This window comes from Aspergillus melleus (genome assembly GCF_016097325.1).
Source record: "Aspergillus melleus strain CBS 546.65 chromosome Unknown contig6, whole genome shotgun sequence".
Classification (NCBI taxonomy): domain Eukaryota; kingdom Fungi; phylum Ascomycota; class Eurotiomycetes; order Eurotiales; family Aspergillaceae; genus Aspergillus; species Aspergillus melleus.
The window spans coordinates 394,111-421,949 of NW_025763375.1; the positions used below are offsets into that span (position 1 = coordinate 394,111).

Sequence of the window (27,839 nt, forward strand, 5' to 3'; positions counted from 1 at the left end):
ATCGCCCGAGACGGGCAACTCGCTGGAGCCTCTCGCAGTCGATCGTCATTAAGCAGGTAACACTTTCGCTCTCTGCTTATTGGCCTAGCAAGGCTTTTTCTCTTTCTCTTTTTCTTTTTCTTTTTCTTTTATTCTTTTCCTCTGTTTTCTTAGAGTGTTTTGTGTCTGTGTTTGTTTTTCGGGCTCATTTAACATGAACCGAGTCGGGTCTCGCTAGCTCTCCTGCTATTCCCCTCAAATTAACTTATTCAGGATTCAGCTTCCCCATTGTCCTGGTAACCATCCCTTCGTCATCGTCACTTTTCACTTTCCTTCTGAAAGAGGTCCGAGTCCGAAGCTGAACCGCGCCCATTTAGGTGCCCAATTCGAGGAAAGGAGAAGGTTAAAAAAAAAAAATCGATTTCCAAGGTATCGGGAGTGACCGCCCCTTCGTAGACAGACCTACCAGGCTACCTTAGTTCTCCAGCTCCACCCAAGTCTCCACGGTAGGGATGCCAACCAGGGTTCGGTCTTCTCCTGGGCGGGCTAAAATCGACGGAGCCCTTTCGTCTTTTGGATTGCTTCCCATTTTAGTGCCCAAAACGACCGAGAGGTGTTGATGCACGGACTGGCCGCTTGACTACCTTGAGATAGTGGTCTGATCTAGCCCTTCAGTCCCGTGTCCATTACATCATCGGTCATTTCTTGGTTATTGGGAACTACGGAGTCCTTTACTGCTTTACTGTAATTGCTCGGCTCCGGACGGAGGTGGGAATGGGGACGGGATAGCTTAGCTATCGAGTAATCGACGCTAGATGAATCCGCTCTGGAGCCCACTTCCGGGAACTTTATATCTTCTGGTTCTGGACTGCTAACGGTTTGGAGCTTCATATGCCTCTCAGGTGTCCGTCGATTGCATGATCTCCACTTCATATAGACAGGCTTTTCGCAGTTATAGTTCCCGATCATGGTGTGCTGATGAGTTGAGGCGGAGTGCAATATCCTGGTCTCTATACCTCGATGTATAAACACATGCGCTGTTTCGGACGGCCTCGGCTTTTATATATACCCGTGCTTAAGCGCGATATATTCTGTAATTCGTTTGAAATGAACAATACGTCAGAATACAGGTTTACTCTGAGTAGATACATAACTAGACAAGGCGACCCCTTGTACTCGCCAACATCTGCTGACTATATACGGAGTACAACAAGTAGTTACCTAGGTGGTAACCAACCTCAACACAGATAAACTCAGCCAACGCACCACCAAATAATAACAAATCCTGAATCAGCAGATGCGAAATTGCCAGTAAAATCAGTACCTCCGTGTCCACTTCTACTGCAGCCGACAAACACGAATGAGATGAGAACGGAGTTGTACAGCAGAAACATGCAAGGGCGCAGGTGTTACAGCATTCAAAGAGTTTCACTCGACTCCTCCCTAGTACGGAGTACTGGGTCATCCCCCAGCCAGCCTTAATGAATATATTGAACTCCGTACAGCCTCTCCTCCATTCGAGCACTCGAACTCTTAGTTGGATATTCAATAATTCAACCTCTCCATCGAGAATGCTTACTCAAGATCAGGTGGGTCGGGAATCCTGCATCGCAAACTTAAATTCCCATTCCTGAAATGTAGAGCTTCAGATGAGAGATCCAGACTGGGATTCAAATTTCCGATAGCGCCATAAGCTCTCCCCCTAGTCGATGGCTGCGTCTCATTCTGTACTGTGTACGGAGGAGTCGAGGTGCTACGGAGTACATCCACTAAGATGCGTACGGATAGTATGATTCTGGCCATTTGCATAACATCCAAGCCGAGGAGTGGAGACTGCAGGAAGAATTTCTAAAATACTGACAGATTCTTGAACTTTGGATTCCACCGCAGCCCACTTGGATTGCGCCCACTCTAGAAACGTTCTGCGATGATATCACCACTGATACAGCCTTTTGATGGACTGCCCTGAACTCTGGGGTATTGACAGAAGAAAGTAGTATAGTATTAAATATTAGGTAGTATTGGCATAGTTACTCTCCCTACGACCGATCATTGAACCATCGTCCACAATATTGGCGTCCTTTAAAACCCCCTTCACTCCTCAGAATCCCTTGCTAGCACATAATATATTTCGGACATAGTACCTAGCTTCAATAATCTCCCCCTCCGCAATTCACCATTCACCCATCCCCATTCCAACCTCGACTGGAAACTCCAACTCCGTGCAACCCAACAACTCCAACCCAGTAGGCCAATAGTTCAATAGTCCAGCAACATCCCACAAATCACACCCCAAATTTCCGCTACGTAACACCGCATCGTCCTCACCCTCGACGAACCGATCCCAGCCCGACCGGCCACAGTAAACTGGCCAGTCATACCTCCCCTGCCTACCTGCTATGTATTTACTAGTTAGTGGTGGCGAGAACTGGAGCCCAAGGCGTTCTGGGGAATTTGTTTTGTTTTGTTTTGGTGTGGTGTGGTGTGGTGTTGTCTTTGCTCCCAATGATGTCTCGGGTTGTCTCCGTCGACTACGTTACCTACTTGCCTAGATTGTGCTGTGTGTGTACACCGCTAGATTTGCGTCGCTTCCCCCCCCCTCTTGTCCTCTTGTTCTATACCGATGACATAATTCGCAATTGGCGGTGAAGTACGCTCTTTCCTGTATACGCTGTCTTGTACTCCTAAACGGCGATTCTTGCAGCAACGAAAGCAGGAGTGTTGCCAATATGATACATCAAAACAGGAGTCTAATAAAGGGAATAGATGTACGGAGTACGCCCAGGAGCCCAAGAAAGGGATCAAACCGTTAAACCCCCTCCCTGCGCCGTTGCCGGGCCAAAATTCTCCGATCTAGATTTTTCTGTCTGTCCCCTGGCTTTCTCTAGACTCTAGAATCTTTTTATTCGTATGTATGTGCCTCTGGGCGCTGCGTTGCATTAGTCCCATACAGTAGGGATTCAGCTATCTAACAAATTGACCTCCCGACAAAAGGTTACCCAAGTAAGGCTGTATGTATGGATTCTAAGGCTAGTCCTTCATCAATGTGTAGATGTATGTATACAGGCCCACAAGGCTGGAACCACTCCGTTAAACCAACCATGTAAGGTTCGTCGGGGCGGCTTTTGCTGGCTATATTTATCACTGGGTTTGATCAATCGATGGAAGTTAATCTGCTTCTGAAACGCATCTAATCTTCCGGATGCCTTGCATCATGTAAACTTAAATGAGTGGTAGTAGAGCTGGGCCAGGGTGAAGGAAATGAGAGGCAGTCAGTGTGAAGGACGGTTTTCATAGAGATCTCCAAATAGTTGTCGAAAGAATGACAAGATAAGAGACTACCTGCTATATGTCACATACATGCTCTAATTCAGTCATCGTGAAGTTGTGTGAGTATCAGTGTGTCGTTTCTTACTATGATTCTACGTGAATATAGGATCCTCAGCAATGCATTAATTTGATCTAGTACCATCGAAGTCGAAATATATAAGTTTGTAACTATATAGTTAGCATCAATCTAACCTCTTTATCTCAAACCTTCTCGTCCCAACGAGTCCTTGAACGGTCTTCCCCCATTCCTTCATTATCTGCTTCTAATTCCCTTTTCCAACTTTCTGAGAAAGTTGGAAATGGATCCCAACGAATTCCCCAACAGCTGCGTTCTTAACAGTCATATCAAAAAAAACCATAGATCTTGGCGGGCCTGGAGTGCTCTCATCCTATCTGAGCGTTTCCAGCGAATGCTAAGCAGTAAACCGAGGTTTTTGATCACGAGCGGAAATCTGGTGAAGATGTACAATGGGTAAGATCATAGTTTCCCCAATTCACTATCTCTAAGTTAGTAAAGTGAACCTAGTAGATTTCCTCATGGATGTTGTGGCTGCCGTCGCGGAACCCCACTGCAAAGAAGATAGATGGTCGACTCAGGAAACAAAAAGATAACAGACAAATCAATAACTCAACCCAGACCAAAACCACCAACATCAATCGAATCGGGTGTGATGACTTGGCCTTCCTCTGGAGGAAAGTCTTCTCCCACAGCGCGACAGAAACCGATTAGATAGCTAGTGTGTCGATCAGAATTTGGGATTCGTGAAGCTATATGGAAAGCAAAGGATAATAGCTTATTCCTTCAGACTTACACTTTCTTTGTTTGCTCATCATAATAGACTTGCTCGGTCTCCTGCTCAAAGAAAATCCAACCACGAAGACGAATGTACCTTGTATTCCCAAAGGTTAATATCAGGAGTCAAAATACAGGAGGAATTAAGGAAAGCACACTCAAGTAAATCTGACAACTTTGCTAGGATGAGGCTTCTGTCATCGGGCGTAAGAGATGGCAGAATATCCAGCACACATTTCCCAGGGATATTCGACATGACAATCATACGAGCGTACCCCGTTGGGGAGAGGTCGGTTGCGTCTTGAGTCACTTGCAGGCTGTCAAAGAATTGAGGAGTGAGTCCAGAGCCTTGACATTTTCGTAAGACAGTACATTCGTCATCGAAGTTCTCTTTGGCGAAGTTCAGGGCAAACGGCAACTCTTCGTCGCTCATTATGGATGGATTCAATCTATGAGTCGATGGTTAGTTGCGCTGGTCTAGAAGGCAACGGATCCCTAATCATATGATCTTACTGGTAGCGAATCTTCAAGATCACCACCTTGCCTGTTGTAGTCACTTGGCCCTCGAAGACTGCCCACCGCTCGTTCATGTTTGGCTGCGACTTTTCAGAAAGGGCTCTTGTGATCAAGACATTGCGCCCATTGATATTCATGTAGCTTCCAACAGACACGGGGCAAATCTTGCCAGTAGGGAAATAGAAAAGATCCATTGTTAGTGTTCAAAGAAAGACTCTAAGATGATACGAAGACTGTAAGATAGTAGGAAGATTGTGAGATGATAAAAAACAAAAGTAATATGGTGGATGGAAGAGAGTGAGAAGAGTTTGAAGAGAGTAAAGGTGTGAACTCATGTGCGCGAAGAAGAGGAGTGGAAATGATAAGTGAGAGTTGAGAGGGGAAGGTATCAAAATTACCCCTATATGACATATGTAAAGTCAATCACTGTACATCTAGCAAAAGCTTCCACATGTACCAACTATGTGAGTGCTGCGGATCAGTCGATAAGGGAAGATGTTTGATGTAAAAAAAATGTATATAAATGCCATATTCCTGTCGTGTCGATCATGTCTATCCAATTGAATATAAAGCACAGAAATGATATAATCATCAAAATCGCCAGAAATAGATATACCAAGAAAAGAAACAAGCCATTCGTCTTATCCAAATAATCTCAAGTCCACTTAAATAGAAAGCAAATATTCTTTAGCGCTTTCCTCCCGACATGCCAGTCCCGCCGAGAGACATCGTGCCCGAGGCACCGTATGCTGGAGGAGGCGTAGGGGTTGGCGAGGGTCGGCGCGCAACAGGATCACGACTGGAACCAGGCACTCCTGGCGGGATTTCGCCGCCGTCACCCGTCCCAACCACCACTTGCTTGCCATCGCGCATACGCCCGACGACCATGCCCTTGGCCACTGACTTGAGCACGGCTTTGCGACTCACACCGGAAGCATCGATATAGACCAGTCCCACATTCTTGACTCCACCAGTCAAATCGGTAGCAACGGAGCCAGCTTCCGCTCCGTAACGGTGTCCGATCATCTGACTGGCGGCCGCAGAGCCGGTCGTCAAGACCTGTCGTGCACTCTGCTCAATACCATCGGCCAGCGTCGAGAACGCGATCATCGACTTGTTCAGCATGCCAGGCTTATAGTCGGGGTTCCCTGCCTTGTCGACGCCCTTGTTCTTCCCGTTGTCCTTGCGACGAGCCAAAGTAGCACCGAAGTTCTGCGCGACCTTGCCCACCTGGCCCACCGTGCGGGCGGAGATGTCTGCCGCGCTGTGGGAGAAGTCGCCGATCTTACGGACCCTGGTGTGTGTGTTCTCGGAGAATGTCATGGGCTTCGGGTTTGGTTTGGTTTTCTTCGTGAAACTGTCGGCGCCCGTAACCAAGGCGTTGGCCAGGTAGGTAGATGTCGTCACAAGCAATCGGGAGGCCGTGGCGGAGGTCTGCACAATAGTCGAGTTCTTGTAGGCCGGGTGCCGAGCCATGCGCAGGTATTCTTCGGAGACATTGCTGACGCTGATCTCGTTCTTTTCGCCTTCGCTGGGGAGCTCGACTTCGACTGGTCCTATTTCCAAGTTAGTGACCGAACAATGCAGCAACAAGGAATTTACTGGCTTACTCTTAGAACCCGGCTTCACGCCCGGCTTCTCAACGACGTCATACCCCTCCATCTCACCCACCACACTACCATCTTCCTCGTCCACCAGCACGATGCGACCATGGGCATCTTGCTTCGTGGTAGTGCCAGCCGGGCCAGCAGAAACGTACCCCTCGCCAGGGGCAAAGTTGGCCGGGTTGTAGGGAGCAGGGCCCTTGGGAGGAGCCGCGCGCTCCAAGAAAGCGGTACACTGCGCCAGAATGGTTTCGAAGGTGTCGACATCCTCCTGAGTCACCTTGTCCGGCCCAGAACCGATACTGGGGAACTGAATGCGGATGAAAGCGCCCGCGTCAGGGCCCAGATCCCATCGCGGAATCAAGTAGCTGTTCGGGGGCTGGTGATAGATCTGGGTCGTAGCGGGGAGCGCAAGGTCCAGCTCTGGCGGGAGATGTAAGTGCAGGTAGAAATCCTCCTCTGGCGAGGCCTCGGGGGAATTCTGAGGAACGGTGCTTGTGGGCACCATTAGCAGGGAGAGGGTCTGGGGCCCTGACGGGGTGAGTTCTTGTTCGTCGCCATTTTGCAGGTGGAAGGCCTTGATGTTGTTGATGCTGTAGAGGAGTCGAGGGTCTTGGGCGGGGGAAGTCATGTTGAGGTTTTTTGTGGAAAGAGAGGAAAAATAATAATAAAGAAATCGAATAATTTAACCAAGACCGAATCAATGAGGTCAGCGAAAGGGATTGTGAGAAGGATCAAATAAAATAAATTAATCAATTGGTGATATCAAGGCGGGGCGATGACGCTGCGGGGGCAAAACAACTGATTGGGTTTCTTGTCTTGTGCAACTGCCTGCTGTCTTCTTGTAATTAGGCAGCGATGAAAAAAAGGTCTGAGGCAGTACAAATCTAGGAGGAAAGTCTTTCGCGATATGATCGGGGGGAGGGAGCAATAAATAGCGAGGCAGGCGACAAAGTCTTGGGCTTCTTGGAGACCCATTCGTCACGCGTCATTGCGCTGATATCAGACCCTGGCTGACATAATCCATTCCGTCTTCCTGATTGGGTCTTCGCATTGCTGCGCCACAGTACCAAGGGGACAGTGCACCGCCACAAGAACCACCCGGCGGGGCGTGAGTGGCTGGTGCATTCTCCCCGAAATGGCAGCGACAAACAATGGACAGTAAAAGATACAATAAACTCTCCCACTGGCTATGGCCCGGAAATGGCAAACGCATGCCCATCTAGAGCCTTCCCCTTTCCAACATCTCACAGATACCCCCTAGTCTACCCTGCTAAGTAGTTGTTACTATTAACATCCCACTTCCCCCTCCCCAACGGCCCACCTTTGCAGTTCCTGGCAACATCTCCGGGTTAGCGGCGCTTAGATTCCCCCTTCTTCTACCGCCAACAGACTAGTTGCAGACATGGCGTGCTTCCAGATCCTCTCGGATCTTCATCTAGAGACCCCCAATGCGTACGACCAATTTAGAGTGCGTCCGCAAGCGCCGTACCTCGCTCTCCTAGGAGACATCGGCGAGGTCAAGGATGACGGGCTTTTTCTTTTCCTAGAAACCCAGCTTCGCCAATTCCACGCCGTCTTCTTCCTCCTGGGTAACCACGAACCGTATGGCTCTGACTGGACCACCACCACAGAGCGACTCGCCGCCTTCTCGGCATTCGTCGACGAGAGACGAGCCTACGAGGCCCAGCAGCCGCAGCAGGAACCGCCCTTAAACCCCTTCGGCCAGTTCGTCTTCCTCAACCGAACCCGCTACGACGTCTCCCCGGACGTGACCGTCCTCGGCTGCACGTTGTACTCGCGCGTCACGCCCACCCAGAAGAAGCAGGTGAGCTTCGGCCTGAACGACTTCTTCCACATCCAGGGCTGGACGGTGGAGAAACACTCGGCATGCCACGAAGCGGACCGCGCGTGGCTAAACGAACAGGTCTCCCAGATCGCGGCGCAGGAACCGCATCGCTCGATTGTCATCTTCACGCATCACAGCCCCTCGGTGGTCGCGGACGCCGTGGACCCCAGGCACGCGAATAGTGTCATCTCGTCGGGGTTCGCGACGGACATGTCGGGGGAGGCGTGCTGGGAGAATCCCCGCGTGAGGCTGTGGGCGTTCGGGCATACCCATCACAATTGCGATTTTACGGAGGAGCGGACGGGGAAGCGGGTGGTGACGAACCAAAGGGGGTATTAATATGCGCAGGCCCGGGTGTTTAATCCGTTTTTCGTGGCGCGAGTTGGACTCATTCTGGAATGATAAATGTACTTGTATGATGAGACGAAGTAATGAATAGAATGTACACCACAGTACTTGAGGAATCTGCGTAGAGAAAGGTTCGTAGATCAAGGTATGAAGTAAGAGGAAGGATGGAATTTCCCCAGACTTGCAGCTGGTGGCACTTCTCCAGCTACACATAGCCGCGTTTAACCGAGGCTCGTCCGCGCCCTTGTGATTTCGGCGACCCCGGCTTTCCTCCCTCTCCGCTCTCTCTTACTACCTCTTCACCTTTCTTTCTCTCTTTCCTTTTCTCCCTACTCTACTCTCCCGTGTAAATCTCTTCCGCAATCACCTACAGCTCCTGCTATTAGCCTCACCTCTTAATCCTTTACCATGGCCTCTATCACTCGTGCGTTGCGGCCTTTGTCCCGCACTGCTCCCTCCCTCCGTTCGGCCGCGAGACGGCCGTTTCCCTACCGATTCGCTCAAAGGTGCGTTGCTAAGCCTGTCCGGTCTGGATTGAACACGAGCTGCACAGTGCCTGTCTATTCTATGATCTACTTTTATAATTTCCAGTCTATCAATCAGCTCAAGCTAATACACCCTCCCCTCCAGCACCGCCCCCACATTCTCAACCACGTCCCTTCGACAGGACCCCGACCTCTCGCATCTAACCCCGACCCCGATCTCGCTCCTCTCGGAGACAGAGACCTTCCTCCACGAATCCGTGTCCAAGTTCGCGGCGGAGCAAATCGGCCCCAAGGTTCGCGACATGGACGAAGCCGAGGCCATGGACCCGACGATCGTCGAGCAGCTCTTCGAGCAAGGGCTCATGGGCATCGAGCTGCCGGAGGAGTACGGCGGGGCGGGGATGAACTTCACGGCGGCGATCGTGGCGATCGAGGAGCTGGCTCGGGTGGATCCCAGCGTGAGTGTGCTGGTGGATGTGCACAATACGCTCGTGAACACGGCGATCTTGAAGTACGGTGATGCTCAGGCGCGTCGGACGTGGTTGCCCAAGTTGACGACGGGGACGGTTGGCTCGTTTTGTCTGTCCGAGCCGGCGTCCGGGTCCGATGCGTTTGCGCTGCAGACCAAGGCCGAGAAGACGGCGGATGGGTATAAGTTGAATGGGTCGAAGATGTGGATTACGAATGCGATGGAGTCCGGGATCTTCATTGTCTTTGCGAACTTGAACCCGAGTCAGGGGTATAAGGGAATCACGGCGTTCATTGTCGAGAAGGATACGCCTGGTTTCTCGATTGCGAAGAAGGAGAAGAAGTTGGGTATTCGGGCGAGTAGCACCTGCGTGCTGAACTTTGATGATGTCGTCATTCCCAAGAGCAATCTGCTCGGCGAGGAGGGTCAGGGTTACAAGTACGCTATTAGTGTGCTGAACGAGGGCCGTATTGGTATTGCTGCCCAGATGACGGGTCTGGCTCTGGGTGCTTGGGAGAACGCTGCTCGGTAAGCCTCGCTATTTCCCCCTTCCCTGTAAAAGCGACCATACTAATTGAAACAGTTACGTCTGGAACGACCGCCGTCAATTCGGCCAACTGATCGGTAGCTTCCAAGGCATGCAACACCAGCTGGCCCAGGCCTACACCGAGATCGCCGCGGCGCGCGCTCTCGTCTACAATGCCGCTCGCAAGAAGGAAGCCGGCCAGGACTTCGTCCAGGACGCCGCCATGGCCAAGCTGTACGCCTCCCAGGTTGCGGGTCGCGTGTCCGGGTCCGCCGTCGAGTGGATGGGCGGCATGGGATTCGTGCGTGAAGGCATCGCTGAGAAGATGTTCCGCGACAGCAAGATTGGCGCCATTTACGAGGGAACGAGTAACATCCAACTGCAGACCATCGCTAAGCTCCTGCAGAAAGAGTATACCCAATAAGTGCGATGAATGCTGGCTGAAAATATGCCTAATTTCCTTTTCTTTTTCTCTTTTTTCGTCTTCTTTTTTCTTTCTGTTTGTGTTTATAAATTGATGTTCAACGTAACTAAGTCGGTGGAAGCGCCGAGTCCACAGACAGACTGGCTGGCTGGCCGACTGTGCTGACTGACTGCTTGCTTGCTTGGTTCGTTCTGACCTGACCGCGAAAGGACACCACTCCACTGGTTTGATTTCCACTCTGGATTCGGTATCGATGGCGTGGACAATGCATAACGATCATGTTGTATGATAGAAGAACAGTCAATAATAGAATGCTCAACCGGGAACCCGTGCACCGATCTCGTAGGAAGTTATTTAACTTTTCCTTTCCCTCCCCGAGCCAAGATGACCGTCTCCTGGCGGTGTGCACGTGTTGTTTGTCGTTCGTCGTGAAAGGCAAACCAGGTACCCACACACATGCGCAGGTTGTATTTTCCTGCCGACGTCCATTCGTTTCTCACGATGCCGATAAGCGAGAAAAGGAAGTATCCGAGTTCCACCGGTCGGCTGCATGTTCAACTCGGCAGTTCAGTCCATTCTGAGATACCGGATTCCGAGGGAGACTGATTGGTTGTACTTTTTTTTAAAGTTCGGAAATGGCCCCATATGCTCCATTTTTGCTTGCTCCACTGCCGCTGCAGCAATCGTCATGTCCAGTCCGTTCTTCAATCTTCAAGCACCTCGTTTCTCTCCTGCACGAGGATATAAGAGCAACAAAATAACCACTCGAGCCGACGGGTGGATGGATCTCGGTGGATGGTTGTTCGGTCCGGTTTTAACCCGGCAGACAAGTTACCATCACATCTGGAAGGAGGTGGAAAGAATGGGCCGATTCGAGGAGGAAGGCGCAGACGAATCATTTGATTGACAACCTGAGGCATTGATGCTTGATCAATCAGCTTGGACGAGTCCCGTAATTCAAGCAAAAGAGAAGACGCACCTGTAGAACATGCTGGCCCTTTCTGATAGCTGGATGATGCAGGCAACCTGCTAACCCAATTGGGGATGGAATGATCTCCTGAATCTTTTCGGAAATCAATAGTTGGAGCATTTTTCCAGATGAGAATATGCCCGCACCAAGGTATAAAAGACAAGGCCTCCAACTTAAGCCGTTTCAACTTGCAAGAAGGACGCTTTCAAGACCGAGGCATCCATTCATAACTGTACCCAGGTCTCGGTGGTTGCTCCGGCTGCTGATATTGTGGTGTGCTCTGGAGCACAGGGTAACCGCCGGCTTCTCTCTCTGCCGAAACATTCGGCACCAAGACCGATCGCTGCCCCCCCGCGAAGGGGACTGGGTGGTGAGGATGGTGCGCCATCTCCTCTGGATGCGGTTGATTGGAGCCCCCGGGAGCATAAAGATGTGGCGGATACGCTTGAAATGCAGGACCCGGTGGCTGTCCACTCCCGTGAGCATTGTACGCAACGTGCGATGCGGGAACCGGCATCGTATTTGGGTTTCGGGGTTGGCCATCAAAGATGTAAGGTTCCACTCTGTTCGAATAATCTGCATCCGAGGACTCACAGATGGATGGGGATCGCGTCGAGCCATATTGCTGCTGCCATTCATGCGTTACCGACACCTGGCTGGACGTCGAAAGGACCGACGGCGCTCTGGAGACTGGAGTTACTCCGAGAGACTCGGAAAACTGGGCTGAAGGAAGTATGTACCCAGATGGAGTACTGGACGATCCTTCTGTCACCAAGGAAGTGGAAAGTCAGTGAAGCTGGTCAAACAGAGAGGCAAGACTGGGACAGAAGAAGGAAACCGAAAGATAACGAAGAGATTTAGCCACTGACCCATGTGCGAATACCCTTGACCACTTGTTATCATCGACAGTTGATGCTTCAACGTCCTGATCTCATTCTCCAGGGCGGCATTTCGTCGAACAATATCGTCGAATTGCTCTCCTTTGGTCTTCAGCTCCGAAACCTGATGCTCTAAGCGTTCGATATGTTCCCTCGTTCGTTGACGGATGGTTCTCTGGGCCTCTCGATCGTTGGCGCGCTTCCTCTCCAGTTGTTCGGCAGAGAGCGCGGTGACCTTACGTGTCCCGGCTCGGGACTCCCGCCTCTTGGTCTGGGAAGGCTCTGGATGGGTGTTCATGATGTGTTCCAGGCCGTAACCCACTCGAGGGAAGTCAGTAGGCAGTTAGGACACGACCTTCGAGAGGTAGAAAAACATGGACTTCGGAACGAGAGCGATGCATTCCAGGTTATACGTGGAGCACGAAAGAACCAGAATCGCTTCTCAATATGTGACTATAGTCGTTCCATGTGCGTGGGTCGCGCTAAAACGCTGGGATTTATGCCAGAGGGGAAGGGCAAGAGGCCGCTTGATATAAGCAAAGGCGGGTGGATAGATAAGTTGGTAATCTTCATTTAGTGCATGGAGAAGGTCACGAAATGACCCGGTCTGCCCAGAGACGAGCCGCAGGAGAGGTTTCGTTCATATACGGAGTAGGCCAGATCCCCATCGGAGTCGGGCACACAAGGCCCTAGGAGCGAAAGAAAGAGCAAGAAATAAAAATTAACAGAAACAAAAAAGTCAAAAAATCTAAACCAAAAGAAAAATTAACCCCAAAAAAATTACACCCAAAGCTCGGTCTCCAGATCGTCGACTGTCGATTTCCGCGCAGGCTAAGTCCCAACATTATTATTAGTCTGTTGCAACTTGCAACCAACAGGACCCTCTGGCCCCTGAGATACGCCAATAGGCACACTTGCAGCAGCAAGAGAAACCCAGAGGGACTCAAGGGAGAAAAGAGAAAAAAAAAAATCCCTGGTGTGGGAAGGGGGCCGACAATGGCCATGTCTTTTTCTTTTTTTCTTTTTTTTCTTTTTCTTCTTTCCTCTCCAGGCTATTACTATGGGTCTGCACTCTGCGCTATGTGCACATTCCGACCCTCCCGACCTACAAGACTGCTCTAAATTCGCAATGGGAGGGGTGAAAAGTCCTCGGCACCTTAGATCGGGGTTTGATTCAACAGCGTCCAGGGGTAGGGGGGGCAGTAATGCTGGTAAGCCAACCCAGTCATGTGCCGGGCCCTGCATCGGTGTATCAAAGAGAAACTGGCGCGGCTGTCATCGTCCTGCGAGCCATGGCATCTTGAAATTTCCATCGTGGGTTCGGATTGTAGAAATTGTACGGAGGACTGAGGAGAAGGCCGAAATGTGGCTACCCGTATGATTTGGTGGACCCTGGTATTACCCAGACCACATGGTGAGCCGAATTAAACTCTCAAACCCAAACGATGTCTCCCCTTCCTCCAGCCCGCGAGCCTTGGTCGGCATTTAGGATAGATCCGGATCGCGAACCAAAGGAATGGTGGTTCGGTAGTGTGGGAGAGGGAGGAAGGCACGTACCAAAGAAAAAAAAAGTGGACAGATCACCCATGCAAGCGATGGAAGTCGCATGAAAGTGTTGGAATCTCGATGCTCATGGGCCCACGAGAATTCGAAAGGGCCTTTCCCAGTGATCATCGAATTCTTATTTGGAATGGATTGATTCCCAGGATCTGCTAGCCTTGGCGATAGTGAGATAAATAAGCGGCTCTCCAGTCTAAGATCCGACGAATGATATCTCAGTATAAAAAGCACCGTCCAGTCACCTATGCCCAACGTGGCTAACTGTATTCAAATGTTCCATGGCTTGTGTTTCGGATCTTGGATAGGAGTCAGCAATTACTCCGTAGCAGCATACTCCGTACTGTAGGTAATGCTCGCCACGAGGTCGAGTAGATCGACTCCACTCCCACAGGAGTCTTCCAAGAGCAAGATAACTCCGTGGAACCGAAGCGGAATAAAGCTCGGAATTATCAAACCATGGAATGGGTCCCTGAGACTAACCAGATCTCCGAGGAGAGAAAAATGAAAAGGCTGAAATGCCCCTCTCTTCTCTCGTATCGGGGAGGAAGTCGGCCCCGAATGCGAGATGCGAGGGGGAAAACCCCCCAAACGAACCCACTTTCGAAATAGAAAAGGATGAAAAAATTGAAAAGTGAAAAATCTCATGATAGATCGACTCCACAGTCCACAGTGTGTTTCCTTCTGGTGCGATCGTGAGCGGGAAGGACGGCGAGGCTGGCTGGTACATGACGCACACCGTTCCTACCATGGTTAGTGGTTCATCTCTAGAAGACCCAGGAATCCCACCTTTTCTCTGCTTCCGCTTCCATCCGTCCCCCTTTGCGATCTCAACTACTCCGTACCCCTTGTTCTTTCCTTCTTTCTTCGTTCTATCTGCCTTCCCTCAATTGCCGAGATCCATAGAGTATAGACTTATTGGTTAGGAAATTTTCTCCATCGGCTGATCCAGATCTGGATCCAGATCTTAACGAAACCCAGGATTGCTTGGAGCTAGTAGACTAGGCGTTGACAAATGCTTGAAACAGTCTGGGGATCTTCCAATCTTGTGTAACAGACTCTAAACGAGCTGTAAGCCTTTCTGTAGCCTAACAATAACAACCAGCCACGAGAAAAATTGGTACTAAGGCTGTGCTGTGGACCTGGCCTGCTGCACAACATAGTGTTGAGGTTGCATAAACATGGAGAAAGGGTCGTGTGCATTTCTAGAAACCGATGGTGATCGTCTGTCCCACGGTCAACTATTGATAATGGGAACTGACCAATTCGACGTTCGGCCCAAGGCAACCGTGGACTTGGCCCCAACACGATCCTGGCAGAACTGTCGCCCAAAGATAGGTTCGAAGTCTGTATCACATTCCCATCGAGACGCCAGAATGCGGTGATACCGTCACGCTCACGGCCAATTTGCTGCGGACACAATCACCAACCTGCAGGATAAGCCAGTTAAATTGCGCCATGACTTTATGGCCTTGGGAATGAAGGTGGGAGTTGGGAACTTGGAAGCGCCCAGGCAAGAGAGCTAAGGTGGTTTCTTGCGCACCATCGCTGCGGCACGGCACAGGACTGATGCCTATCTATCCACAGTATCCTTGATTAGCGCCTTCTTTTGGTTCGTATTCCTATGCCTTCCCAGGCGAGGGGTAGCTTGCTTAAAACCAACGGTGGTTGTCGAAGCTCCAATAGCACCTGTCCTTCGGGGACGGAGTATCTGTAGATGACGTAGGTTGACGTTAATTCCTGGTCGGTTGCTAATATTAAACACCAGAAAACAGGTCTGAAGTTGCATCCTTTCACTCCGCTAAGTCTTGGCGGCGAGTGTCGGGATTTGACTGTTTGGATATATTGATGCACGCGAGAACTGGAGAGATCAGGCCGTGGGTGCAAGTAAATTGACTCGACATGTCAGAACGCGTCAGCTAGTTTGGAATGATTTGCGGAGGAGGAGTCCCTTGCGAAAGACAGGCAATGATGAACCACGAAGGATGGACAAGGCAAAGTGATGGCGATGAAAGATGAAAGATGAGGCCGAAGAAAGTGGGATGGTGATGTAATCACATTACTGTACGGGTCACGCTTTGCGCATAGAAACGGCCCGTCGGTCTCGTATGTACGGTACGTATCGTATGGCAGCTCCGTCGGCCAAACTTCCACGTCGCTTCCTTCACATCCGATCGTCGTACCTCGACTTTTGCTGGAGGACAGGAGAACACGGGTCGTGTCGTTGACAGGTCAATTGCAGTTCTCAGACTCAGGTCCTATCGGTTAGTCAACATGGACCAGAGCTATAAAGCTCGAAAAGAGGCCTTCGTGTCGAATCTGGCCGGGGGAAACATTCTGGAGATCAATGCCGTCACTCTGGTAGCTCCTGTGGGTGGCCCCGTCCAATTGCTTGTTATCGCTTATACTGATGTTGGATTTCACTCCTCGATTAGGCTTCGGTACTCCTATGGTCGGTACTCCAGTCGCGCCTGTCCTTCTTCAACCCGTACGGTGGCCCAGCACTAGTCGCCGACTTCTTGCTCAATGTTTTGGCAATCTTATTTGCAACCACCATCTATGCGGCGGCGCCATGGACTCTGAACATTCTCCTCGTATCCCCCGCCCTCCTGCTACTATTCATATCGCCGGCGCCTCGTACCCAACAAAAGGCGAAACCGCCAGCCAAGAAGAGCTCCAGCCATGTGATCGATACGCCCGCGTCTCTTCCCATGCACCCGTTCCTCACGACATACCGGGCTGCGATGATGATTGTCACCTGTGTCGCTATACTAGCCGTCGATTTTCCCATCTTTCCTCGCAGGTTCGCTAAGGTCGAAAACTGGGGCACGTCGCTGATGGATTTGGGCGTTGGATCATTTGTGTTTTCGGGGGGCGTGGTTTCCGCTCGTTCCTTGCTTAAAGGCCGGACGAGTACTGCCACAAAGCCACCGCTATTCCGGAGGTTGACTGCCTCTTTCCGTCATTCAATTCCCCTGCTCGTGCTCGGTTTGATACGACTGTACAGTGTTAAGGGTCTTGACTACGCCGAACATGTCACGGAGTACGGTGTCCATTGGAATTTCTTTTTCACGCTGGGCCTGCTACCCCCGTTCGTCGAGATCTTTGATGGCCTAGCTACCTTTGTCCCCTCGTACGAGCTTCTTGCGCTGGGGGTTGCAGCCTTGTATCAAGTGGTGCTCGAGTCTACAGACTTGAAGGGCTATATTCTTGTTTCCCCGCGCGGTCCGGATCTTTTTTCGAAGAACCGAGAGGGCATCTTTTCCTTCTTAGGGTATCTGGCCATTTTCCTGGCCGGTCGTGCTGTTGGTGTTCGTGTCATTCCCCGTGGGACGTCCGCTTCAAAGTCGCCGAAGCAAGCCCGCAAGGACTTACTGATCAGTCTGGGGGTCCAGAGTCTCGTTTGGATCGGACTATTCACGCTGAACTCCACATATGCGTTTGGATACGGAGCCAATATCCCCGTCTCACGCCGCCTGGCCAACCTCCCTTATGTCCTCTGGGTGTCTGCCTTCAATATTGGTCAACTTTTCCTATTCTGCAGCGTGGAGACTGTATTCTTCCCCTTTGTCCATCGGGAAACTGAAAAAAGTGGGGAGGCTGAGCGCGTGTCTCTGGCGACCAGTCGGATTATGGCTGCGTTCAACAAAAATGGGCTTGCCATTTTTTTGGTGGCAAATCTCCTGACGGGGGCTGTCAATCTGAGCATCCCTACGCTTGACGTCAACACAGTGCAGAGCATGGCGATCCTTGTCGCATATGCCGCGGTTATCACGGGCGTTGCGTTGGCCATGCAAAAGGCGAACATTAAGCTGGTTCTGTGAAGGAGCCAAGAGCCATGTCGTTGGATTAGTGTATATATAATGTATGATTTAAAATAGTATTATTTTTCTCGAATTCTCCGCCAACAACAATGTGGATCTCGTGGCGGGGGCGATTGACCGGAGGCAGTCCAAAGAACGCGAAGCTTTGGCAGTTGAACCGAGGCATCATGCGCCATCAGGTGACTCCCCCACTCGTATCCTCATCGACTTGCGACGGATTGTATTCTCCTTCCTTCTCTCTCCCTCCAACTATCTCAATCGCAAAGCCATCATGAGTGCAAACACCGGCGAACCACAGTTCTTCCACTATCCGGAGGTCCGCCAGGGACCGTCCGCGCCGTACCAGAACGAAGACCAGTCGATTCCTGTTTTTCGCGGCACTCCCTTGGCTATTGGCGCTGCCCTGTGAGGACTGAGTTTTTCTTGCCAACTTTAACCTTGGCCTTTCGCGTGGTGCGCCTGCTGACCTCGTCGACTCATCTCTCCGATTTAGAATTCATTCCGTGGGGTTTATCCAGAGTTACTTTTGGCGCAATGCCGGCTTTGACGTCGTTCGCGAAGTTCCGCAGCTCCAGCAGTATTCCGCCCGTTACGACCCTACCGTCATTCCGATTCACGATGCCAACGCCTCTCCTCGCTCCGATCTCCCCGTGCCGACGGAAAGACGCAAAGGACCTTCGGGCTATTACACTTCCGCCGATTACCATGCCCTCTTCAAGTCGGGGGAATTGACCCCGATCGCGGTCGCCGAGGCGCTTCTTCCTTTGATCCGCCGGGACGCAAAGCCCCCCGGCAAGCATTCAGTCGCGTTCTTAGAATCCAAGATAGATAAAGTTCGTGCCGCTGCAGAGGCCTCCACGAAGAGATACAAGGATGGCAAGCCCCTGGGTCCCTTGGACGGTGTTCCAGTGGCGATCAAAGACGAAGTACATATCGAAGGATACCGTCGGACGCTCGGGACCAAGTTGGACTTCAAAGGCGATTTCGAAGGTACCTCTTGGTGCGTGAAAAAATGGGAAGAGGCCGGCGCCATCGTCGTCGGAAAGACCACTATGCATGAGCTTGGTCTGGGTAAGCATTTCCCTCCGCTATACCTAGCCCACCGCAGACAGCTGACACACTCTAAATAGATACCAACAACAACAACCCCAATTACGGCACTCCGAGAAACCCCAGCAACCGCGATTACTACTGCGGAGGCTCTTCCGGAGGCTCTGGTTACGCCGTGGGTGCGGGCCTGGTGCCCATCGCCCTCGGCGCAGACGGAGGTGGCTCGATTCGTATCCCGTCCTCCTTCTGCGGAGTCTGGGGTCTCAAACCATCGCACGGGCGAGTGAGCGGTAGCCCGACTGTGTCGCTTGCGTCGACCGTCGGTGTCTACGGACCGATTGCCGCCAGCATCGACGATCTGGCTCTCGCCTACCGCATCATGGCCGCTCCCGCCCCGGTCGACGAGGATCCCATGTCCGCGGCCTTCCCAGACCCGCTCACCAGCATCTCCTCATCCGAAGCCCGGCCCAAGAACAAGACCATCGGCATCGTCCGCGAGTGGATCGACCGCGCCGAGCCCTCCGTCCGCGCCGTCTTCGACTCCTCCCTCGAGTTCTACCGCAAGCAGGGCTACAAGGTCATCAACATCAACATCCCCTACCTCCCCGAAGGCCAGCGCGCCCACGTCCTCACCATCATGACCGAAATCGCCTCGGGCCTCTCCCCGCACCAAATCAGCAACCTGACCGCCCCGAACAAGGTCCTCGTATCCATGGGCATGTGGCAGATCGCCGGCCAGGACTTCCTCGCCGCCCAACGTCTCCGCAACCTCCTCATGTCCCACCTCGCCCACCTCTTCCAATCCCACCCGGGCCTCCTCATCCTCTCCCCGACCACCCCGATCCCGGGCTGGAAGATCGGCGGCGACGCAGACCTCTCGCGCGGCCTGTCCGACGGCAAATCCTCCGTCCGCAACATGGAATACGTCTGGCTGGCCAACTTCACCGGCTGCCCCGCCATCAACATCCCCGCGGGCTACGCGCAGGACGGCAACCGCGTGCCCATCGGCGTCATGGCCATGGGCGAATGGGGCACCGAAGAAGACCTTATCGCGTTCGCCCGTGACGGCGAAGCTATCCTCGATCTTCCCCAGAACCAACCCTCCGCTGGTGCTGGTGCTGGTGCTGCAAACAAGATTGACGAACAGTCCTCCGGTCTGAAGATCCCGCAAGGCGAAGGTTCCCTATGGGAAGACATCATCGAAACGGCTACAGCAACAGCCGCAGCCCCAGAAAATTCAACACGGTAGTTAAACCATCTAGGTCTCTCTATCCGCCCAACTGGCTTGGGTCGAGGAGATCTTTCATGCATTCAATCAATCAATCGATTGATCGATTGGTTGCGTGTGCGTGTACTTTCTGTCTGTTGCTTTCAATCTCCATTATTGAATCCATAGCGTACAGAGCCCAAGATCGAATGTGTGATTGAATGAGTGTGCATGGCTGGCCTGATTCCTATCTCCTTTCTTTTCAGTGTCTTCTAAATTCCTACTGGTACTTCTTTTTTTTAATTCCAATCTTACTTTCCCTCTCATTACAATCAGTTGTTGGGCCAAATTGAATGGCTATCTATCTTTACTCAGCTCGTAAGTTGCCTACGAGGTCAAACACCAACGTGGAATATCGCACCCATTTTCCAGAAAACATCGACAGCAATACTACGAGCCATTGACTAGATAGTCTAAACACCGAAACCTGGCAGTTTGGCATCGTCAGGATAACACAGCCCGACTAGAAATATATTACCTCGGAGGTTCGGTCTCATAAACTGATATCAGCAGTTAGGGAACTTGCGCCCTCGCTCGACGTCGACATGAAGCGTAAACATCATAAAATAAAAGATAGAAGAACAGCGATCTTCCGATCGAAACGAATCCAACACATACCACCCCTGGTCTACTAACGTACATAAAGAGGATGCACAAATACAAGAAAGAAACAATCAAGTCATAATGATGCAAACAGGCAATAACATTCAGCATACCAATCGTACTCAGCCATCCACCCATGATAAACATAAAATAAAAGTTCTAGCAAACAAACATAACAAGGAACTGTGATGATGAAATCGGCAGTGATAGGTAAGGAAGGAGCATTGGTGTATCATCGAGGGTGTTGACAAAGAAAAACAATATGTGGGCCAATGCAAAGGATGCGTTGGCACTATGGCACTGTTTTCCCACGCGGATTTGTCGTGCTGCGATAGATAGCAAGTTCAGGTCGATAGGTGATAGAATATAGGATGGAAGTAATAGCTCGTCGCAACGGCATAATGCTCTTCGAGAATTGAAGACCAGGGAGTCTCCGACAAGATATCCGATTCGAGATCGATAGTCGAGCAAGGAAAAGGATGCGGTTCCCAGATACCACAGAGACTCACGAAGCCCAGAGGAGGAAAAGTCGAAAGCCTCAGCAATCTGGAATTTGCGGTTGATGTTCATGCGGCCGAGTCTAAATGAGAATTTCCTCACCACGGCGGGGAACGCAGACCAGGCACCCTAGATCCTCAAAGTTTGCCCTTACATCGAATTGACTCCATATCCGATCCACAACACACTCTTTCTCGTTGATATCATCCTTAATGTGAATGGGGTAGATGTGCAGCCCTACCAAAGGTTTCTCCTGCTCCGACCACCCAATGCCGTCGTCTTCATCAGCAACAAGGGAGCTGCTTGAGTTTTCTATCAATACGACCGGGCTTGTTTTGCTTTTGGTCTGAGACCTTGTACACACTCTGCTGCTGGAAGGTTCGTCCGCGGCCCCTTCTCCGGTTGGCGACGGGCTACGCTTGCGTTTGCGGTCTGCCCCATGCTTCAATTTGGTAACTAATTGGGCCAAAACCTTGAGTTCGGCTATCAAGTGGCGTGGGTTAAGATGGCCGTATAAGTTCTCGTCCTTGACGGAGTCATCGTAAGAACACTCGATGAAGATCGCGCGCAAAGCGCCGGAAATAATCTTCGGCGCGGCCATTTCCCAGACACGCCGGTTGCGCGGATAGGCCGACACCGAGTCCGGCTCAACGTCCCCGAAGATTATAATTTCTTTGCCTGAAGAACGGTCACGAATGAAGAACGCCGAGCTTTCGACCATCTCAGGTACTTCCCGAGGGGACCGCGAAGATGGCGCTTGTCCTGGTGCAGGTGAGAGTGACGGCACGAAGGGCCTGCCCGTAAAGGAATTGGTCAGCTCTGAAGAGATATAGACTCGATCAACTTACGTTGGGTCATCTAGCTGGGACATTGTGCGGTCTGCTGACGACGGCATGCTCTGGCGAACGGAATGCATATCAGGCGTTGGCGTGGTATCTTGTTGCTGATGCTCCAGTTTGCGTCGCCCATGACTTACGGCAAAACACTGAGTCATCAATCCCTCGCAAGCGCGTACATAGCCCCTCTCCTCATCTCGGCTGCCCCCTTCCGCCAAGCGTTGAAAAGTAAAAAGTCCTGCCCCATCATCTTCGTCGGTGAGATTTGGCCATATTACCCCATTGAATATGTGATCTTTGAAGGCGGCGATGACTGACGGTAAAGCAGCCAGACGTTTGGGACGGTTTGAGGCTTCCAGAATCTGGGAGTTTAAGACAAAACCCGAGATATGGTCAAGATGGGCATGCGTGACTAGGACGGTCCCGACAGTCTCTCGTAGGATGTGTGCAGCATTCGCCTTGGCTGTTTTGTGAGGCATAGCCATGCCGGCAAATGGTCCATTGTCGCCTTCGGACTCTAGAACGTACTTTATCCCACACAGAAGGGTGCCAGCATCGACTGCAATTATCGAATCAGGGCCCCAGTTGGTAGAGGTCGATCGAACCAGCATCCCAGTAACGCTATCTTCCCATGGGCCTCCTGATTGTCCCTTTTGAGACAGGTCAGCAATTATCATGTTTGTCAAATGTCGGATCCCGAAACACGCGCAAGAGAGAAAGCCACTTCGCTCAGGAGAACCAAACGAAGAGCCCGAGTGGGTATCGTTACAGAAACATGGGGAATCATGGGAGGGTAGAAAGCGAATCATGGTAAACGGGAGGGGCGATCAAAAACAAAAAGGTGACGTGTAGGTGGACACGAACGGCCAAGACCTACCAAGACAATCACTTGCAAGCCTGCATCTGATTTTCCTGATGCAGGATCCGTCTCAGTTTTGGCTCCTCCAGCCTTGGATGCCGACTTGGTTTCATCCGCCACTCCCTCGCCCGTTGGATTCATATTGTGGAGCAGAATTAGGGAAGACCAAAAGTATAGACAGCCTCTCGGCAAAATGCTCCGACCAGAGACACCTAGAAGGCTTCCTTTGTCTCCTTGTCTTATAAACAATAGCAGGGTCAAGGATTTGTTGGCGTGAGAAATATGATGTATTTGTAGACCCCGAACAACCACCGCAGGTGATTACAGTTTTGAGGGATGAAAAGAAAAGATATTGGTGAGAATCCACCTGACTGGTAGCGTCCTTGTTGCTTGTATGTTGTTGTCAGGGGAAGAACAAAAAGAAGGACGAACAGCATTGAGGCCGCACGTGCTGAAAAAGGCTTCAGCAGGCGATTCGCAGCTGCTTCAAAGCCAGCGCGTGATGGCTTCGGTCTGGGGAAGGGAAAGAACGGCTGGGCACAGGCGAGCAGGGAAAGAGGCCTTAGCGGACGGTTGTGACAGTCTAGTGTCACCACCACCACCAAAACTCAACATGGATCGCCGAGAAGAAGGGATTCCAGAAGGAATGGAATGCCAGATCGATGCCTATCTTCGTATGTTTCTGTTTTTATTTTATTTTTTTGTTTTTTTCCTTCTTCGTCTTGATTGGCACTCCACAAGACGCCAGGTCAATGGCCCAATTATCGGATGTGGAGGATGATTTCTCGACAAGGTCAAAACCAATCGTCGAAGGCTGATTCTGGCTTCTGCGCAACTGGAAGTAGCTCGAAGATGCTATTCCCCCAACCACCCGGTCATGCATCCACTCACTCAACTCATTCACTGTGGATTTAATCGGCGGATCTATGGCCAAGGTGGCTGGTGGGCCCCGATCGGGAAGGGCATTAAGTGGACAAGGCAGAAGTCGGGAGGCGTTGTGAGAGATCCAATTGTCCACCTTTTGGAAGTTGAACAGAGAAAGAAAAGGAGAGGATACTAGATATATATATGGATTCCCCGGGCTTTAAAAAGGCGGAGAATGGAAAAGTGGGTAGGGATTGGGGCAGAGAGATCGCGCAGCCGTACAGTACACGTTAATTAATTGGTTGGCCAATAAAGAAGAAATTGAAGGCAGGGAAGCAGGGGCAATTAACGAAGGATCGCGCTAGCTGGGGCCAGATGGCAATGGTCGGTTCGAAGAGTAAGCAGGCCATGCCTTTGTTACTCGAGCGAACCATGATCGTCGAAGCTCCGGAAGAGGCCAAATGTCGCAGTCACAAAGAGTCGGAAAGATCCAAAAAGCCCGTCGTGCGGAGAGATGACGTAAGTATCGTCACCTGAGCCTTATCGTCCTTATCGATAGACTGGCCTATTGTTATCGTCACACCGCTGATTCTATCTACTATAGACGAGGTCACTACGGAGTACTCCGTACACAAGTCTCGATTTTCCGGAGAAAGCACGTATGCATGGTGGTATTCCTGATAATAGAAAGGGGATATCATTCGCTGAGACTTCCAGATTCCGTATTTCATTCTGGAATTAGGTCGTTCTCCAAACGCCGTGTAGTTCAAATGGATATGGGTTTGGGTTCGAGTGTCGTATAGCCCATAGCTTTCAAGCTGAAGGGAACGCACCGATCCGGGAAAGAAACATATGGGAAACATGAGAAAGGGAAGAAAAAAAAAGAGCCAGTCCCTATATACGTAAAAGAGTCATCACTGCCACTGTCCCGTGGCATACCGCCTCCCATGAAAAGTTCGACCGTGAAAACTCGCCCGTTAAAACGCCAACCCCAACCGCTAAAATCAAGGACAGAAATGATATCAACATGGTGGACGGCTCGCATGCCTATAAACACAAGGGGACCTCGCCAATACCAAGAAAGGGGGTCGAAGAAGATAAAACATGAGGGGAATGTTAAGTGGGATTTAATGATTTTCGTCCGTGGCATTTGCACCACGGGTATGGTCTGCATTACCAACGGCGGCATCGTAGCTGGGTATGGGCGGCTGATCTTGTCGTGAGATTTCCTCGCTGTTGCGCGGACTCCCATCCGCACTAGAATAATCCGGGGGAGGGGCCTGGTCGGCATCGTCGCCGTCGTGCGGGTTCAGTAGCGGATCCTGCTCGCCATCTCCATTTGTCCGACTGGAACCCTCTCCGGCATCCTCATTGGAAGGCACATGGGCTAGTTGGGCGAGCGAGATATCGGTTGGGGATCGCACCGGGCCAGGACTGACAGAGGGTGCAATTCGAAGGGTTGAGCTGGTTCGTGCGTTGCCAGCGTCTTGGTACACACGGTGGGAGATCTGCGCAGCACTCTCGCGACCAGACTCGAGTAGAATACTGCCTTGCTCGCTTCCATATGGTGGAGGAGGAGCTAGACTACCAGTCATGGGAGCCAGACCCCATTTCTTGACGTTCGCTTCGATGAACACAAATCCCATCTGCCCGAAATTGACGTGGACAGCACACGGTCCATTCGCACCGACCGTGGGGAAGAAATTCTGCGCCTTCTGACCATGGACAACATCTTCGAGTTTCTTTCCGTTGCGGGTGAAAAAGATTGTACCCGATCGAGGCCGGTATCCGATTCCGACGACATCTCCTTGAGTGAGGTGTGGACCATACGGAGTGGACGCGAACGGTTGGTTGTATCTCCGGTGACCCGTGGACTGGTAGGCGACCGATGATTTGTGGAAACCTAGAGTGAGGACGGATTAGCGATCAGCACAACATTCCGGAGAACACAACTCGTGCACAGGAGACAGAGCGTACCAGGTAGTCTGAACAGCGGATAAGGTTTTGTACTCATGCCGATGCTGATAAGAGTGGCATCGGGCTTATCGTAGATCTTCGCCTCCCAATAGTAAACGTCGTTCTGCTTTGGAACGGGCAGGTTGGTCTGAACGCTGCATTCCGAATCGTAGAACTCGATTTCCGTCCGGGCCTCGACAAAGCAGTTGGCGATTTCCAGCTCCGGTTGGAATTCCCACGCCGATACCCCCTTCTCCTGGATCGCAAGAAACTGGGACAGCGAGATATCGGTCTGCATCGACTCGGGGGGGTTGGCTTCGACGAAGGCTACAGAATTCGAAATCAGCGAACCGCGCCACATCGGTGACTGCGCCTGTACTATTCCAAACTCACCTTTCGCTCTCAAGTACTCCGATCGCGACAGATCATCCATGGTTTCCAGCGCCTCCGACTCCTCCCGCAAGAAAGCCTGCTCATCGTCGAATTCACCGGGTCGGCCGATGCGATCCAAGATAATTCTACCACGTCGAGTATACTTGAAGAAGAAGAACACCGCCAGGACGACCACCGCGACAGCCGCAGAGCCAAAAGCGGAGAGGACGCCGATCAAGATGCCCTTGCCGGTCGAACTCGGCGTATTGACACTGGCGCTGACGATACCGCCATCTTGACTTCTAGCCGACATTGCCATACGGACAGGCTCGATGTTGGGGGCGACTTGGTCAGAGATGGCGGCGGGATGGTTGGCTTCTGCGACCGGGAGAACGGACGGTGTGCGGCTTATCACGGAAGTAGTGAGGGTGGTAGAGGGAGCATCCCAAAGGGCACCGGGCCCCGATGCTTCAGATCCCCGCATCGTTCATTGACTGGATTCGAAACGGAAGGTCGAGAGAGATCAATGTGTCGGGGGGGTATGGAATTAAAAGGTAAAATAATCACCGACCAAGGAGAAGGGAAGAGTGGCGGAGGATAAGGTGGGCAGGGGAGTGGGAAGGAGAGGGCGATGAGAAGGGGAGAAATCGGGCGAGAAGGAGGAAAATGACAGGACGGTAACTTACCAGACGGTCACGCCTCGATGTCATAATTACGGCGACGCTTCCGGGCGCTGCGTCCTGCGTTCAGATGTGCCATCCAATAATGCATTCTTGCCCAAAGTCAATCGGCTAATTCGGTAGGAGCATCGTCCCACATGCTTAATTATTAGAAGCTGAAAAGACCGGGCCATGCTTGTCGATCCAAAAATATTGCAGCGATGACAGAGTATAAAGTATTGCCGATAAATCCTACGGATCTGGGACAATCAGGCAATGACGACAGCCTAGGTAGTCTCACTTCAGGTAAGATAAATGTAATGATAAATACCGTACAGTACCAATACAGTGCCTTGAAATCGAGGACGTCCATATCTGCCTTGAGTGTCGCCGCCTTAACGGGCTTGGCAGAGGCGGACATCGTGTCTAGCGTTGAGAGTTGACCCTATCATCCTCATCAGGCTCTCTCACCTATCTTCCTTGACAGTTTGACCTGTTACTCGGTCTAAAACCCTTCCTCAGGAGAAGCTCCCTATAAACAGAAAGATGCATCTCTCCATGTCTCTCATCCCATCACTCCGTTAAACCACTCTTCCCTTACTTTGATCTATGCCTCCTTCGAGGGCTCAACTCCTGCCTTATACCCTTGTCGATAACATGGCCAACTATGGCAAACCCTGCTGCCACATGATCGAACATAAACCGCCAACTGGCAGTCGACTACGGGGTACGGAGTACCGCCAATTTGTTAAATCCCCGCTGATAGGATGTCTTGACTCATCCGCGGTACAAAGGAAAGGTATCATGGGGTTAGCTCAGCCAGGAATATGTGTTGTTCTAGCTCTTGAAGACTGTAGAACATGTTTGTACGCCAGCACTTGCTGTCCGTTTTCCTGCTGGTGCTATATCTTCCAGAAGTGCGGTGTCACAGTGTCACAGATTCCATACTGTGAAACTGCAGTTCTGTATGAATGGTTCACGCCCAACATGGCTCCTTGGGGTTTACTTGCTTTACCTGTCGTGATGCGACAAGTTCGGCTAACCAGAGGCGATTCTAATTCGTAGCTCTGGTGAAGAACGTCTTGAAGATGACATGTTGCTACAGCATTGTTTGATGAAATATTGACACTTACACTTGCCAGCATGATGATCCTACTTTTTAATAGTAAATAGAGGTTTCTGGCTGTATTTACTTAGGGTTTGGTGTACTTTGAGAAACCCATTGTTCGGCTCTGCTGAGCTGAGCTCGTTAACCGCCCGACGATCGAGTTCGTAGCTCAGTGGTATTTCAATATGAGTACGTAAATCTGACAAATTGACCTA

At 51.3% G+C, this 27,839-nt stretch overlaps 11 protein-coding genes across 11 annotated transcripts; 5 read left to right on the forward strand and 6 right to left on the reverse strand.

Annotated features, from left to right (window-relative positions):
• Positions 1–3,937: 3,937 nt before the first annotated feature.
• On the reverse strand, positions 3,938–4,535 carry LDX57_009911 (uncharacterized protein; the record flags this gene model as incomplete). Its single annotated transcript, XM_046091653.1, has 3 exons — positions 3,938–4,043; positions 4,122–4,199; positions 4,261–4,535. 3 exons carry the CDS (start codon positions 4,533–4,535, stop codon positions 3,938–3,940), a joined length of 459 nt encoding a protein of 152 aa, XP_045947630.1.
• A 76-nt stretch (positions 4,536–4,611) lies between these two features.
• On the reverse strand, positions 4,612–4,812 carry LDX57_009912 (uncharacterized protein; the record flags this gene model as incomplete). The annotated part of the gene is made up of 1 exon (XM_046091654.1): positions 4,612–4,812. The coding sequence occupies one exon, from the start codon at positions 4,810–4,812 to the stop codon at positions 4,612–4,614; it is 201 nt and encodes a 66-aa protein (XP_045947631.1).
• Positions 4,813–5,305: 493 nt separating this feature from the next.
• On the reverse strand, positions 5,306–6,853 carry LDX57_009913 (senescence-associated domain-containing protein; the record flags this gene model as incomplete). Its single annotated transcript, XM_046091655.1, has 2 exons — positions 5,306–6,174; positions 6,229–6,853. The coding sequence occupies 2 exons, from the start codon at positions 6,851–6,853 to the stop codon at positions 5,306–5,308; spliced, it is 1,494 nt and encodes a 497-aa protein (XP_045947632.1).
• A 774-nt stretch (positions 6,854–7,627) lies between these two features.
• LDX57_009914 (Ser/Thr protein phosphatase superfamily) lies at positions 7,628–8,410 on the forward strand (the record flags this gene model as incomplete). The annotated part of the gene is made up of 1 exon (XM_046091656.1): positions 7,628–8,410. The coding sequence occupies one exon, from the start codon at positions 7,628–7,630 to the stop codon at positions 8,408–8,410; it is 783 nt and encodes a 260-aa protein (XP_045947633.1).
• A 417-nt stretch (positions 8,411–8,827) lies between these two features.
• LDX57_009915 (acyl-CoA dehydrogenase) lies at positions 8,828–10,323 on the forward strand (the record flags this gene model as incomplete). The annotated part of the gene is made up of 3 exons (XM_046091657.1): positions 8,828–8,925; positions 9,050–9,901; positions 9,957–10,323. The coding sequence occupies 3 exons, from the start codon at positions 8,828–8,830 to the stop codon at positions 10,321–10,323; spliced, it is 1,317 nt and encodes a 438-aa protein (XP_045947634.1).
• A 550-nt stretch (positions 10,324–10,873) lies between these two features.
• On the forward strand, positions 10,874–11,230 carry LDX57_009916 (uncharacterized protein; the record flags this gene model as incomplete). The annotated part of the gene is made up of 1 exon (XM_046091658.1): positions 10,874–11,230. One exon carries the CDS (start codon positions 10,874–10,876, stop codon positions 11,228–11,230), a length of 357 nt encoding a protein of 118 aa, XP_045947635.1.
• Positions 11,231–11,498: 268 nt separating this feature from the next.
• Positions 11,499–12,469, reverse strand: LDX57_009917 (bZIP transcription factor; the record flags this gene model as incomplete). The annotated part of the gene is made up of 2 exons (XM_046091659.1): positions 11,499–12,058; positions 12,163–12,469. 2 exons carry the CDS (start codon positions 12,467–12,469, stop codon positions 11,499–11,501), a joined length of 867 nt encoding a protein of 288 aa, XP_045947636.1.
• Positions 12,470–15,875: 3,406 nt separating this feature from the next.
• On the forward strand, positions 15,876–17,634 carry gwt1 (putative GPI anchor biosynthesis protein Gwt1). Its single transcript, XM_046091660.1, has 2 exons — positions 15,876–16,098; positions 16,164–17,634. Exons 1-2 carry the CDS (start codon positions 16,003–16,005, stop codon positions 17,550–17,552), a joined length of 1,485 nt encoding a protein of 494 aa, XP_045947637.1. The 5' UTR covers positions 15,876–16,002; the 3' UTR covers positions 17,553–17,634.
• A 189-nt stretch (positions 17,635–17,823) lies between these two features.
• LDX57_009919 (amidase) lies at positions 17,824–19,851 on the forward strand (the record flags this gene model as incomplete). The annotated part of the gene is made up of 3 exons (XM_046091661.1): positions 17,824–17,957; positions 18,046–18,623; positions 18,683–19,851. 3 exons carry the CDS (start codon positions 17,824–17,826, stop codon positions 19,849–19,851), a joined length of 1,881 nt encoding a protein of 626 aa, XP_045947638.1.
• A 1,201-nt stretch (positions 19,852–21,052) lies between these two features.
• On the reverse strand, positions 21,053–22,806 carry pdeA (3',5'-cyclic-nucleotide phosphodiesterase PDE1; the record flags this gene model as incomplete). The annotated part of the gene is made up of 3 exons (XM_046091662.1): positions 21,053–21,764; positions 21,819–22,456; positions 22,684–22,806. 3 exons carry the CDS (start codon positions 22,804–22,806, stop codon positions 21,053–21,055), a joined length of 1,473 nt encoding a protein of 490 aa, XP_045947639.1.
• A 1,850-nt stretch (positions 22,807–24,656) lies between these two features.
• On the reverse strand, positions 24,657–26,341 carry ssh4 (SSH4 family protein; the record flags this gene model as incomplete). The annotated part of the gene is made up of 3 exons (XM_046091663.1): positions 24,657–25,432; positions 25,507–25,812; positions 25,879–26,341. 3 exons carry the CDS (start codon positions 26,339–26,341, stop codon positions 24,657–24,659), a joined length of 1,545 nt encoding a protein of 514 aa, XP_045947640.1.
• Positions 26,342–27,839: the final 1,498 nt, after the last annotated feature.

Coding starts and splice junctions, on each gene's coding strand:
- gwt1 (XM_046091660.1), top strand. CDS start 16,003: ATGGACCAGAGCTATAAAGCTCGAAAAGAGGCCTTCGTGTCGAATCTG. Junction 16,099..16,163: donor CCGTCACTCTGGTAGCTCCT/GTGGGTGGCCCC, acceptor CTCCTCGATTAG/GCTTCGGTACTCCTATGGTC.